A 15,616-nucleotide genomic window follows, 5' to 3' on the forward strand; every position below is an offset into this window, starting at 1 on the left:
TAATCTTCTCCATAGTAATACTAAAGAGTTAAGTTGAGAACATTAATATTTCGGTATATTAAAGAAAGGTATTGATGTGCTGTGTACAGGATTATATATTTGTTTAGCTCCAAACATTTACATTGAAATAAAAGTTCAGTATTGGGTCGAAAGCTCAAAGTCACATACATATATAATTTGTCTATTTTTTATTTTTAGATAGGTTTATTAAAAAAACATAACAACTTTGCGATTAACATGGCTGTATATATATACTGTTAAAAAAGTTAAAAACAAATACTATATATATAAATGTCCCTTCTTAATCCATAATTTATATTTTATAAAAATAGGTAACCAATCGCCTCCAAAACATGGCTACAGACATACACATAGATATGTGCATCATCCACATAATATTATATTTTTAACATCATTTGTTTGGAGTAAGAGGGTTTTTTGGCACGTAGCTAATAAAGTTTACAATATATATTAAATAATAAAAAAACAATAGAGAAGTTAGCATGGCAAAACAAAAATGACAACATATTTTTATATGTTTTTTTAATTTTAAGTGATTCGTTCTGTGATCTCCAACAAAAATTAACTTGTTATAATTGTTAATTAGCATCATCGAGACTGTTGTGCACACACAAAATGATTGATCACAGTTCTTTTCCTTCTGGTATAAATACAAATATTTTTAGTTATTTGAATTTGACTGATTTTGCGGACAAAGTACAAGATTTAGGTTCTTCTTAGTTAAAACTTTGCGCAAAGCCCTTAATGTTTTGATGCATATAACAACACAACATCCATTGGCCACACCTTCCGAGGGATTCTTACACGTACAACTGTCGCTTTTAATCGATTTCAGGGTAGCGTCTGGAGTCGATGGATGTGCATTTGTAGAACAACAAGAACTGGTATTGGTCGTGGCTTTTGGCGGTGGCACAGAACAGCATGATGGCGCTGGTGTTGGAGTTCCGGAAGAGCAACAAGATGATGTATTTACGGTAGGTGATTTTGGACAACACTGGCTTGGCGGATTGTTAGTGGTCGTAAGTGAACAAGCTGATGTGCCCTCCCTCTTACCACCGCCGCAACAACCGTCCTTACCATCCATGGAAGCTAGATTTTGTAAAAGCAATGCAACATCCTCGATGTTCTGATTAAGATCTGATTCACGCTTATTCGACACCTTATTTGCTTTCTTATTTGTTCCGCAACATCCTTTCGATGAAGTTTTTGGCATTGGATGGTTACCTGAGGTAGCCCCTGCTGACGACTTCTTACCACACGGCTTATCCGATGAACAGCCACCTTGACAATCTTTAGTTTTGTCACATTTGCAATTAACACAACTGCAAATGCCTGCATCAGCGGTTATTTGCTTCAATGTGGGCTTATTGTTTCGCAGATCGACCTCTATTAAGCCGGAACCATCAGTGGGCACTTCGTCTGCCTTTTGTAGTGTTTCTTGCAATAAGCTGGTATTGTTGTCAATGGTCATCAGAATGTCATTCAATAAAGACTCAGTTTCCATATCTGCATCACTGCTGTAGTCGGTGGAGCCCATTAATAACTCTTCGATGTTCTCCTGAAGCGGCAATATATCAACAGAATTATTTGATGCTGCCGTAACTGATTGATTGCTGTTCAAGTGGTTTTGTGGTAATTGTTTCTGAACTTGATTGTCGTTGTTGTTAATACTGTTGTGGGAATTTGCGCCTTGATCATTGTCAATTTCCATTAGATTATTGGTGGTTGATAAGGCACTCGAATATTGCTGCGGATTAGTATTAATTGTCGACATGGCATTGGCGAAATTCGATTGTAAGTTTACGTAACTGGGGACTTCGGTGGGAATGGCCATACTCTGAACTGAGACTGGGGCCATTGGTAGAATAGGATTCGACACCAATACTCCCTGCGACCATGATGGTGTCGGTATCTCTTCTTCTGTGGCATAAGCCACTTGTAAAGCTTGACCCATTTCCGGCAATGGCATGCTTTCAATCTTCGGAGCTAGGACCGTATATTGCGAGTTTTTTATCTGCGGCACCCGTAAGGAATATAGATCATCAATTTTACATTCAACTGCTTCGGCTTTAACAGCCTTCACTGGAATCTGGAATTCACTGCCATCGAATTCGCTACTATTGTAGGTGGAATTTGTTTCATCGCCAACAGACTCTTCCTGTTTGATATCGTCAATTTCGCCTTTAGCTTCAGGTTTTCTGTTTCGATTTTTTGATTTCCTCTCTCTGGTGCAACGGTTCTGGGTTTGCTTTTGATGAGTCTTCTTGTGCGACTTTAGACTGTGCGAGGTGCTGAAGGACTTTTGGCACGTGGTTTCTTCGCAGGGGTATGGCCGCTCTCCAGTGTGGGTGCGAATGTGCGTTTTCAAATGGTGCGATGCTGTAAATGCTTTGCCACATGCATCCTCAGGACACTTGTATGGTCTCTCTTGAGTGTGGGTCCGCATATGTTTCTTTAAATCGCTTAACGTTGTAAAACATTTATGACACTGATTACAGTTAAAAGTCTCACCATTGTGCAGGCGCAGGTGAGCATGTAGTCTATGATGAAATAGAATACAAATCAATTCGTAGCCACATCTGTTTGTCAACGTCACACTTAACTCACCTGTAGCGCGTATTGAAGGCCTTCTCGCATCCCTCCACATTGCATTCGTACGGCTTAACCTTCGTATGAACTCTAATATGAATTTTCAGGCTGTACGAGGTTAAAAATGCTTTGCCACAACCATCTTCGGGGCATTTGAAACGATATTCGCCTGTAACGAAACAAAGTGTTCAATCGGATGTCCAAGTGACAAAATATCCCGAGCCACCTACCTTTGTGCGTCTTTAGATGCGTTCTCAAATTGCCGATCGTACTGTAGCTCCGGTTGCAATTCTCATAGTTACATTTGTAGCGCGACAGCGATTCATCCGAACTCTAAAGGTTTGCAATCACAAAGACAAAATGTGAACGAAATAGTATATGTTAGTGAGGAATATGCACCGAATCATGCAATTAATAAAGAAGAAAATAAGTTTATTGAAAATGCATGCAGCAGCAAAAAGAGATTGTTATGCAAGTAAGTTTCCTTTCTTTAAGAGCAAATCTAAAAAGCGAGAACATTATAGCGGTGATGACTCGTTTAAGCTTCAATAGAAATGCGTTAGACAATACCTTCGTTCATATTTTTGTTTGGAGCTTTTAGAATGGATATTATGTTTACTGGGTGGATTGTGGTGTTGTGTGTGAGTGTTAATGGCAGTCAGTCATTCGTTTTTACATTGCAATTGTTGCAGTTAAATTAGGATCCAGGCTTTTTTCTTGATTTTGCACTATAAAGCAAAATAGTGTGTGTTAAAGAGGATTATTTTTGTTTCTTACAACTAACTACTGGACAATATTTATCGTTTGTACATCCAATGTCGGTTTCACAAATTGTATCTAAGGATAGCTATAAATATACACATTACATTTTCAGGCATTCGGAAAGAGTACACTTTACAGGAATTGTAAAAAGTATTAGCAAAGACAAAGAAGTCGTTTAAAATTCACTATAGCAAAATTGACCTATTCTGTTTATTATATGCCTATCCATACTTAAACTTGAAAAAAAGTAAATAAATAATTGATAACATATCTGTTAGACTTGCCACAGGTAGGTTTGCGTATCTACTGCCTGAATCATTAGATGTCCAAAATATTTCATTGTCCAGTAGTTTTTTATTTTTATTTTAGTGTTTTAATAAACACTATTGTACATTTTAATGGCTGGTTGAGTATTCATTTTAGCTGAGCGGAATAATAAATTAGAGTACCTCGAAGGAAACAGTTGCGTAAGTTGATTCCCCTTTTTGTTTGTGTAACGCACCGGGTCGTATGCATAATGAAAGTTCATCAGGCTCATTATTTACTTCCATGTAACAACTATAAATTATTATTTATCATTAATGTTTGGATATACACTTGTTTTAATTGGTGTGTGGAGTGTAGAGAGAAGGCAGCGTATATATAGGCGCACATAAAACATGTTGGCTTTTCAACAAATTGCAAATTATGCTGCGAACAAAAATAAATAAAGTATCAATGTAGCGCCCGGCTTTGTTTTAATTTCTACTATCCTATATCAAAATATATTAGTTTTAGTTTGTTAAAAGAAAATAAGAATACGAAGAGCAAAAAAACTTTAATCGTATTTATGTACATACATGTTTGCATTAGTTATTAGAGAGCGGGTTAATTGGATTTCAACGTCTATACAACATATAGTGATCTCCTCATAATGATACATTAACATTAAGAATGTTACAATATTCCCCCGCCTACTGAAAGTTTGCCGAAAGAAAAACACGCAAGCGAACTGCCCCTAACGACGATCTAGTATATATGCGACCTTGGTTGTTGACATAGAAAATGATTCAAATCAAAATATGTTATTAATAGAAATAAATATCAATACTTTCTATAAACAAATTGGAATTCTTTTATAGACCACTAACAAAAACAAGTGCGAAACAATATTAAAGTTTTCCTCTATTCGTTTGTTTATTTGTTTGTTTTCTATTTGCAATATATGTATTGTCGATTCGAATAGAGAGCAATATAGCCATATCACTTTATGGAATTTTTGTCTTAAACTCTTCCAAATAACAATCTCAGAGTGAAGTGGCGGTCACAACATAATTACACATGGCCCTAAATCTATCGACTGATATGTTTTTAGAAATTACTAGCTCTCGGTGTCAAAAAATAGAAAATGATTTTACTAAGTATGTCCCCTTCATTAGATAACACTAAATAATAATTGGTGGTTACCATTAGTAGTTCTTCATCATCAGGTGCGCCTTCGAAATCACAGAAACACCTGTGCTTTCAATGCATTAATAAAAATAATGTATCACAAACAATTATATATATATATATATATATATATATATATATGTAAATATTATGTTTCAGAATCACAATAATGTAAGTAAAAAAACACGTGTACAATAAAGTAGTTAGTATCTATAATTATAAAAATAAAAATCGAAATCTAAAAAAATATTAAAACTGTTTGCGTGATTGGCAATAGATAAGATAATACTAACAAATTTATAACATAGCCTCTGGTGCAAAGAAAAATTCAATACAGTGGATTAAAAACAAATTTCACATATATTTGATCTTCATTTTATGTTCCTTCTATGGGAAAGGCATTTTTCCCCGACAGGTGAATAGAGGTGGCATTTCTATATATTTCACCGATTCCCTTCGTTTCTTTATAATTTTCAACAAATTAATTAAAAATTTATAGAAGAATACTTGCCAAATTACAAAAAAAAAATTAAATTTTTTCTTTAGAAAATTAAATTGAATTACGAGCGCATGTTGAACAAAATTTTCAATTAAAAACAAAAATTCAACAATGCTAACGCCCCCAAACAGCTTGGGAATGCATACGTAGAATAGTATACTAATGTTTTTATTTTAGTGCTAGGTTGGCGGCTACAGCAAAGTCAATGACGACTGTGGGTGAGCACTCTATGTACCAGGAGGTGTATATAGCAACGACATACATATACGATTTATAGGACAATCCAACCAGAATGTTATGTTTTTGATATTCTCTATCTAAACTAGGACATGTAACCAAAAATGATAATAGCTACGAAAATCAATTTAAAACAAAACAGAATCGGTATATGCAGTTTTTTTCATGTTACGCGTTAGCTTGTTTTTATTTTCTGTTTTTGTTAGAAACATCCATGTATTCGATAAATTCACATGATGGCGTATGTGTTGGGTTTTCTTTTAAACAAACCATTCTTTTAATTTTATTTGATTTCTATTTTTAGATTTGTGACTTTTCAAATCATAATTTCTTTCTCGGCAAAATCTTAAATGTGTGGTACTTTTTTCTTTTTTTCTGTGGAATAAATTATTTATGTTTGTTGCGTGGGTCCTCCTCGGCGGAATGGTTCTCCTATCAAAATGTTCAATTTTTATTTGATCATTTGAGTATATATACATTTAAGCGGACAGTGGATGCAAACAAATAGCAGACTCTTAAAAATGTTGACATCTTGCGATAGAATAGTCACTACTATACTATCAAATACTCATTTGTCAAACCAGTAGCAGTTAGTTTTATAGCTGTTGCTTGTTTGGGATGATAATGTATCTTTAGAAATGGTTCTTTCATTGAAAATTTAGCCAAATTCGTCCCACAAACTGACATTTTACAAATTATACAAAACTAAGGGACAAATGCACTTTACGAACACCTATCAGAATATTTTGAAATTTTCACCACATATACTGATTAAAACAACGTCTTTCGGGGGAAATCAGTACTTCCCGTTCCGAAAATACAACAGTAACTAAAGGTAAATATTCTCTGAGAGGTGTCCGTAAGTTCATTTACGCCAAAATTCATGTATGCAGCAAATTCAAATCGGAATTCATAACAACTAGTACCACAAGGACAACGTGTGATAAACATTTCAAAATTATACGTGAATTTACAGTCCAAAATGTATTTAGATTAAAAAAGTAGCCGTTCCAAAAAAAAAAAAAAAATAAATAAATAAATAAAAATGTTCGTCAAAGACATAGAAAGCGTCTTTGTTTTCGTACTAATTAGTGATCTAAAATCGAAAATAATTTTCACATAAAAAGCCATGCATAATTTCTAAAATTGAAAATAATCCAAATATGTGTCAATTCAAGGCAAATAAATACGATAAGCTGACTAACATAATCAACATTGCAGCGTACAAAATATCGACTGGCTACCTTTGATTTGAAACGCTTCTAGGTGATACTGGCATAGGTGTTGATAATTCGTATGCGAATGACGTTGATGCACCGATTTTATCCTTGTGGTCACATGGCGATGCCATTTTATATGGACTCGTCATTGGGGCCGGTTGAACCTGTATCAACTTCTCATTGTCAAATGTATACTCAAATTTGAAACAAATGCTGTTATTTGCGTTTGTCGAGTTCGTTTGCACGTAACCCGATAATGGTGGCATATCGTCGCTATTGTAAACCGATGAAGTTGGGGTTCTCGCTTCAGCATTGGAGGAAATGCCGCCAATGTCCATGTAGTTAAAGTCCGTATCAGTTGATGACATGGTTGTTAATAATGACGATGAAGTGAAATTTGAACCAATGATTTTAGAAGATGATGCGGATGCAGGAATATATGATTGACCGGATGAGCCAGATGGATTGTGAAAAGTCGTGTCTGTCGAAGAATTCAAAAAGTTTAGTACAAAATCATCGTCAATATATAAATTTGTGTCATTTGAGTGCATACTCAGTAGCTTGCTTGTGAACCCATTGGGGCTATTGTTTCCCACTGCCAGAGCAGGGGAAATGGTTTCTGTGCTGCAGTGGTTGTTACGATTATAATTGATATCAATTAAGTTATCATCGTATATATTAAAACCTAATTGTTGGAGCACCTGTCGTTGCTGCTGCTGTCGCTGTTGTTCCTCAATAAACTCAGCTGACCCATCGTAGTCAACATAACCGCCAGCGCTGCTGCTGCCGCCATCGCTGGGCACTTGCAGTTGTGGTTGTGCTGGATTAACTATTGACGAGGATGACGAAGACAAGTTTGATAAGGAAGAAAGATTCAAGCTACTGCTGTACGCCGAATCGTCACACTCGCTATTTTCTTTAGAATTTGTGAGCAGGGAAACGTTCTGTTCGCTGAATATGTCACCACTTAAAGTTTCCATGGCGAGATCACAGTTTTCTTTCACTTGTTTTTCCCAAGTTATATATTTTACGCCTTGCTTCTTTGAACGGTATGGAAAATTTCTACGATCCGATACGATACGGTTTATCAAACGAATCCGAACGGTTGTGTTGGTGTGTGTGTGAGATTATTATGTGCTCAATTTTTCATTTCTTTTTTCTTCTTTCTTTTCACTATTTCGCAACATAAACAAGTGTTTAATCACTTTTTCTTTTAATTTCACGTTTTTATTATTTTCACATTCTTTAATTTTTCAACAATTTCCACACAAAGCAGTCGCGCGATGCCACAGCATATATTTTGCACCGATCTATTTAGAATAAAGAATGAAAGAATGATAAAGTCTTTTCGTTTCGGAACGAACAAGGCATGGCCTATAAATAAGGTCACCAAGGGAGACCAGCTGATTATCGATACCTCTCAAGTTTGCTGTCAAAATGCATTATTGTGAATTGACTTCCATTATGAAAACGTAAACAAAGTCGAAATTTTTGACATTAGACTTGAGAAAAAGCAGCTGTTTTCCGATTTCGATTGCTATCTTGGTGACCTTATTTATAGGCCATGGAACAAGGGATACGTAAGCCGACTTTCAACGTCGCCCTCGATTAATCGAATTTTTATATTGAAACATGAGTCAATTATAAGGTCCTCAGATAAGATTGTTTGATAGTGTGGCTTTCATGTTTGTCATTCATCAGGAAACCACAAACATATTCATGGTTGTTGGACAGTCAGTAATCGATAAACAAGGCTATCACTCAAAAGTGCTAGTGTGTACACCGCCTAATATACAAAGCATGGTATAATTATTACAAGGTAGAGCACAGCTACCAACTGATTTCAATTTTTTCTCAAGGTGTCTTGTTCCATCAAATCAATATACATAATTTGTGTATGTGTGTGTAATGTTTTGAATAGTATGTCAAATAAATTCAAAATAAATTGAAATATATTCAAATTTAATTGAAATGAAAATGTCTGGAAGTTATTATGTTATGAATGAAACAAATATTTTATATTTACTTGATTTTGGAAAGAAATCATAAACTTTCAATAAATGAAATAAAAAATCTGTCAGAACATATTTTTTCTTTTGATGAAAATAAAAACAGAATATTCAGGAAATAGGGTAAGTGCTCCAATAGTCGGCACATTAAGGATTTTCGCATTTTAAACGTTTCATCATCCCGAGAGCATTTTTTCACTATATTGTATTTAGGTTCATTAGGTTCCAAATTTTGTTTACTCCCTGATGCAATAAAAATTTGTTTAATTAATTTATATTAAAGTTGTGTGAATTGATAATTAGGCAAAATAGTGCCTTTGTGCCAATAGTCGGCATGTCGTATTATTAAACAAAACAAATTATTTAATTAATTTTGCTTCTATTTTCATTAATAAATTATTATTACCCTATGAAATTTCGAATGGGAATTTTTGGGTAATTTTGTTTCGCGGTTTTTATTATTCGCTTGAAGAAATGGATTCGACGCATTTGGGTAATACGGCCGTACCCGGTAAATCTTATTTATTCGGCAAATCGGTAAATCTTATTGATTCTTAAATATTAATTATATAAATTTATAATAAATTATTTTTATTATCTTTTAAATTTTTTGTCCGTTACAGAATTCGGAGAAAAATCTCTACAAAAATTGTTAGCTGGGTATACAAAATCAAATTTTATTTTATTATGATGTAAGGTGAATAATTTGTGAATATATATGAAAGATAATAAATAAAAGCATCAATTTCTCGTTTTATATCTCAGAGCTGGTCCCCATATTTCTGGCAAGTGGGCTTCATGAATTTTGCCGCCATCTAATACCCATATAGTACCATTCGCTGCACTTTCCAAAACTTTCACCAGATTTTCAGCAAATTCAGCGGGAGTTTGATCAATCACAGAATCAAAAAGATTGTTATCCTTTGAAAGGTATTTTGCCGAAAGGCACTTTGTAACAACATCCTTTAGCATTGTTGTTAATGTTACACCGGGGCAAATTGTAACAAAACTAACACCAGTTTTATCGAAATACAAAGGTTTCTAAAATATATAATTATAGATGAAACATTTTTTCAAAGGTATGTGTATTTTTACATCTTACTGCCATTGTATTGGTGAAATTAATAACTCCACTCTTTGTTGCTCCATAGAGCCCACAAAAATCTGTAGGATTTAAACCGGTTATTGAACCAATATTTATAATGTAACCACCTTGGCCACCGTTGGCCTTACTCATGTAGTCCATGGCTGTTAGAGAACTATGCATGAGACCTCCCTATGAAGTGACATACAATAATTCTTAGAAGTGACATTAACTCCGAATGAATTGACATACCAAATTAATTTGCACTAATTGGTCGATGTTTCCTTCATTAGCAACCCCCGATCCATTCACAACGACATCAAATGTACCAATTAGTTCCTTAGCCCTCTTATAAGCGGCTTTGATGGTCTCACTTTTAGCTAAATCCAGTTGAATGTAATCCACAAAGGAGTTTGTGTAAGTATTTTTTTAATAGTTTAGGTATTCATTGTTCGACTGAAAGTCGAAAATTAGAAGGCTTTTTAATGATTTTTTCAAAAAAGCCTCAACACACTTTTGGCCTATGCCTCCAAATCCACCAACGTAGATAATATTCTTTCCCCTCAAATCCATTTCGAAGTAGTTGTGATTTCGGACTGCTTCTTGGACCGTCTACTTTGAATGACTTTCTGAAAATGAAGAGCAGACCAATTCCCGAATTTCTTAAATATATTTGTACTGATAATAAATATGTACATCAAAGAAACATGTTATCGCCCCTTTTTTCTAGATTTGATTTAATAAGTTCAAGTCATGCTTTCGCGGGGGTTATTAAGCTGTTACGATTCCATTGTACGTTGAGAAATTTGCCACTAAGAAAGTGTAGTGGTTTTGTTTTTGTCAAACATGAAAAGTGTCGTAATGTGGCGAAATGTACGTTTTCATCAATGTGAGAAAAGCAAAATATTGTCGTTTGCTGTGTTCTGGAATGTTCATCACAATCCTCTTGACTGCAATTTGTTCCCAATAGGGCTGGGTATGTTTTGGTTAATATGATTGAGTATTAAATATGAATACAACTTCGATTACAAGAACAATTTATTAATTCTCAATGTTTTATAGAATGAAAAAAGACAAATTCAGGATGGCCCTTTTTGCATCCTGTATATATCATTGATGCAACTGGATTGTATTATTGTTTTGTTAGCAATCGTGTCTGTAATTAGTTTATTGTGGCATTTTTCTTATCTTGCATTATTGTATTCTTATAAATTTTTGTTTTGCTTTTCAACAATTTGTTCCTAAAAATAAAGACATTTTTTTCCATATAACATGGTGATAAGATCTGCGTACGTTTCCAGTAATATTTACTCAGTACGTATAATAATATAGCGTACAAGGTGTATTTATATAAGGAGTAAGTAACAATCAGTCTTTTTTTTATTTCTTTGTAAAATAAATTGTCAGAATATGTTAGAGCCTTCCCTTCAAATACTATTTTCAATGACTTATTCTTAATTCGTCCCAAAACGTACCAGAAAAAAAAGGAAGATGAATTTTAAATAGTTTTATTTTACTGCTTAATATTGAGATTAATTTTCACTCATTTACAATTTATTTTTTATAACAATGATGTTGTTTTTGTAAAAGGCAAATTCGTTCAAAAGTACAACACTGCACCAACATTGTTAACAAATGTTTAATATTAAAATATTGGAAAATTTACGTGCCTGGAATAATACGGACAAAACGGAATCCTCAAATTTAGGAGTAGGAAAGAATGGACTTGTTCATCAAAACGAAATTCTGCCCGTAGCCGAAACCAATTATTGTTATTAAAAACACGCAACAAAAATATTTGCAAATAAACTATTCTAAACTAAGGTATTCTCAAATAACTGAAGGCATTCTCACAGAAGTGCTGAAGGTATTCTCATAGACGAACTGAAATAACTGAAGGTCTTCTTCTCCTGTGTATTTGTTTATTGTCCGGTCGATAATAATTTAAAATTTTGTACCATATGTATTCCTAGAGCACTGAATACAACGAAATATTTTTTGCGGATGTCAATACTTCCAGTACTATGTGTACCTAAAGTTCCATTGGGACCTTGTGTTTTCATGGTCTTCAACTTAAAGCAACGATACTCATAATTTTAATAGGGTGGGATCCAGATTACGTCAATATAAACACAACCGCCTACAAATGAAAAAGGAAAATATATTGGCCCCAAGGGAACTTTGGATGCTAATATCAGATACCACGGATTCCGACAGAAAAACATATATCGATGAAATTAGGGTCCTTTGCTCTACTTATTGTGAATTGTGAATCGACAATGTTTATTCATAAGGCTAACAGGCAGGCGAATTCATGATTTAGTCGTCTCTTGCTGTCAACATTTGATTCGCGAAATACCAACCAGAACAGGATAAAAACTCAAAATATTTTTCAAGAAAACGTAATGATAGTAATGTGCACATAGGTATATTTTGGTTCGAATAAAACAATTTTTGTTTATTTATACACCAAACAATAAATTTGACAGCTCGAATTCGCCTCCCAGGTAACCTTTTGAACAAGGTAGATATATAAGGTAGCCGCATCGGCGTATTGGGAACATGATATGTCAAAACTTTCAATTTCAATTTATTTCAAAACAAGAACCTAGCCCAAAGGGCCATGAGCGATACCAAAAAACTTCTTTACATGTCTACTCCAAAAGCTTAAAATTAACAGTATATCACTTAATTATATCATAACCAACAATACATGAACTACTCCAAAGGCTTAAAATTAATTAACGATTAATTATTAATCAATTCATAAATTCAAATTAAAACATATAAAAAACGGCAAACAAAGCGAATTTAAATTAATTCGCTTTGACATATCAATTTTGAAGCAAATTGTTTTCTACCAATCAGAACACAGAATTTTGAAGTATCAAAAACTATTATTTTACTTTTAATTTTTTTTTTTTTTTTGAAATTCTTCAAATTTGAGTAAATTATAATTTTATGAATGAAAATCGTCATAAAAATTAACATCAGCATTTGTAAATGCAATAAAATGGCGGTGGAGTAATTTCAATATGTGGTCCAGGCTGAAAATTTGTTTATAACGCCACGAAATGTTAGCCCTATACCCACCCTTTCGTATAACGGATTGATAAATATCTCTACTAGCTGAATCAATCAGTCATGTGTGCCAGTTCATCATACTTCTGTTCGCAGTTATGAACCAATTCATATAATGTTAAATTTGAAGCGGACCTGGTCAACCAATAAGCATGAAGGTTTTAATAATGGACAGTAAACAGGATATGTTAGATTTTGTGTGAATAATAACCCAAACTTAATTTTATGACGTATATATTTACTCGGGGAAGACATAGTTCGGATAAATTGGCAACATATGAAAGAAGATATTTTTCCTCTAAAATCATATCTATGTATTTGGTCCGATATGGTTTATATGTTTGCTTATTCCAAATGCTTGAATCTTGTTGTGGTTGTTAGATAATCAAATATCAGATAATTGTCGCTGGATTTTTGCACAATCAGGGTTAAGCTCCATAGAAAATTTAAGACCAGTGGATCGTCCGAATACACCGCTTTTCCCACAAGTTGGTAAATATTTCATAAAATTGATGTCAAAACAATATTATTAATTTTTTGTTTGAAATTTGTATATTCCTACGGCGAATCCAAAATTTTATTTGACATATAATGTTATCATCAGCTGCCTCGATACGTGTTCCTTATTAATATATCTCGAGGTAGATGTATTAGGTAGTCGCATCGACACAGTTGATTGTAACATTGAATATAAAAACAAATTGTTGTAATTTTTAATTCGCCTTAAAAATTAATTAATTTTTGTAAATAAAATTGAAGTTTCGTGATTTTTTCCAATTTTACTTCGAAAGAACAAAAAAATCTAAAAATGAACAGGAATTTTATATGAGGGCTACATCAAAACTGGAAATATTTTCGTGAAAGGTGTTTTAATTTACAAGAAATGATTCAACCAATCAGAACAAAACGTTTGTATACCCTACACATCTATGTTAAAAGTATGGATAAAATGAACAAGAAATGACAAATGGAATATACACTATATGGAGGGAGTAAACATTTGAAAATTGACACTATATGGAACATCTCCACATGAACATGAACTATGAACATGAACTATATAATATATGGTATATGAACTAAGGATTTGTGACATATTTGAACTTTATGCGCCTCATAGCGATCGACCCGATATTGGAGTGTGTATAAATACCACCTCTGTGTACATACATTAATATAATTGCAGTCTTTAATCTATATCTTTGAGAACATACAATTCAAATTTAGCGATTTTTCAAATAAAATATATTTGACGCCCTAAATATTGAACGATTATTATGAAAACACTTATATTAATTCGTAAGCCAGATCCCCATCTTCGTAATTTCCTGGGTTTGGGTCATAATTGCGGCCTCTAAACATAAACCGGACACTACCAAAACCAATAGAAGTAGACTTATGTCAGAACCGTATATACATACAAAATTTCCAGAATTCATCAATGGAAATTATTGAAAGATGCCGACACATACTGAACTGCTTATTCAAAATAGTGCTAATGTTGTGTTTTCAGAAGATATTTTTTCAATCACCATTTGATTTGGATCATGATAATCAGATTACAAATTATAATCTTATGACAGACGGACATATGATAAACGATATACAAAAATTTGAGTCTACGAATAGTGCAGCTACAAACTATTGAGGCAACACATAGTTTTAACATAGATGTGTAGGGTATTAAAACATTTTGTTCTGATTGGTTGAACCAAATTTGCCTAAATTTTGAAATGTCAAGGCGAATTGAATTTTATTTGCCTTGTTTACAAATTTTGACATATTATGTTCCCAAAAAAGTTGCTTTGTTGTAGTAATTCGCCGATGCGACTACCTAATATATGTGCCTTGATCAAGGGGAAAATGTTTTAGATTAGACACCTAAAAAATTGTTCAGCACTATCCAAGGTTTGTTAATAAGTTTAACCGGCAGGCGAATTAATGCCTTAGTCTTGATATGACCCATGGTACAATTCTTCAAGGTAGGCCTACCTAACGGATTTTGAGAAGAAATCATAACCTTTTATTCATTTTTCGCGTTTATAGTTTTGTGTTGAAAAAATGTCAAATATATACAAACACTTCTTGCGTATATTTATTTTATTTTTGGCAGAAGAAGCCACACGTGCATAGTTGATTTATTGTTATTCACCTCATGCTTCCCTACCTTGTATTATTGTACCATGGGCCATAGCACCTTGTAAATTACAAGTTTTTCTTACTGTGCAAGGTAGATGCACAAATATACAAAATATACCTTGTTACCAAGGTAGATATACAAGGTAGCCGCATCGGCGAATTTCTACAACAAACATCGGTTGTTGTATTTTGATATGTCAAAAATATCTTGCCAAAACAAACAGATTGACAAGACTTTTTTACACAAATTCTTGTAGAAAATATTAATAAAAGTATTGCCAAAAAGGCTCTTCGAAATTCATAATTTTGTTTTTTAATTTTTTGGTTCAACATTACAACCTTTTTGACATTTATTTGTCCAACAGCTGGGCCGATGCGGCTACCTTATTAAATATACCTTGCCCTTGATAATCCCTAAAAGTAAACGAACACACCTTTCGTCGTTTCACCTCTATTGAGTAGAAAGACAGTGTTGATTTTTTCCATGTTATCATTCCACCTTCAAATATCAGCGAAAAAGAAGAACTTTGTTACTTCTGAATTA

General features: G+C 33.5%; 3 protein-coding genes across 3 annotated transcripts in view; 1 reads left to right on the top strand and 2 right to left on the bottom strand.

Annotated features, from left to right (window-relative positions):
• Positions 1-15,616, top strand: part of LOC133335151 (laminin subunit alpha) — a 607,777-nt gene that overhangs the window by 388,426 nt on the left and 203,735 nt on the right. The gene's annotated exons all lie outside the window — the stretch shown is intronic.
• LOC133335182 (metal regulatory transcription factor 1) lies at positions 683-3,973 on the bottom strand. The gene is made up of 4 exons (XM_061543486.1): positions 3,822-3,973; positions 2,841-2,943; positions 2,629-2,779; positions 683-2,561 (listed from the first exon to the last, which is right to left on the bottom strand). Exons 1-4 carry the CDS (start codon positions 3,921-3,923, stop codon positions 683-685), a joined length of 2,235 nt encoding a protein of 744 aa, XP_061399470.1. The 5' UTR covers positions 3,924-3,973.
• LOC133335183 (fat body protein 2-like) lies at positions 9,510-15,558 on the bottom strand. Its single transcript, XM_061543487.1, has 4 exons — positions 15,507-15,558; positions 10,105-10,232; positions 9,871-10,044; positions 9,510-9,809 (listed from the first exon to the last, which is right to left on the bottom strand). Exons 1-4 carry the CDS (start codon positions 15,556-15,558, stop codon positions 9,510-9,512), a joined length of 654 nt encoding a protein of 217 aa, XP_061399471.1.

The sequence above is a fragment of the Musca vetustissima genome, unplaced genomic scaffold (assembly GCF_032173495.1).
Source record: "Musca vetustissima isolate MV318-11 ecotype Yass unplaced genomic scaffold, APGP_CSIRO_Mvet_v1 utg1735, whole genome shotgun sequence".
In the NCBI taxonomy this organism is placed as follows: domain Eukaryota; kingdom Metazoa; phylum Arthropoda; class Insecta; order Diptera; family Muscidae; genus Musca; species Musca vetustissima.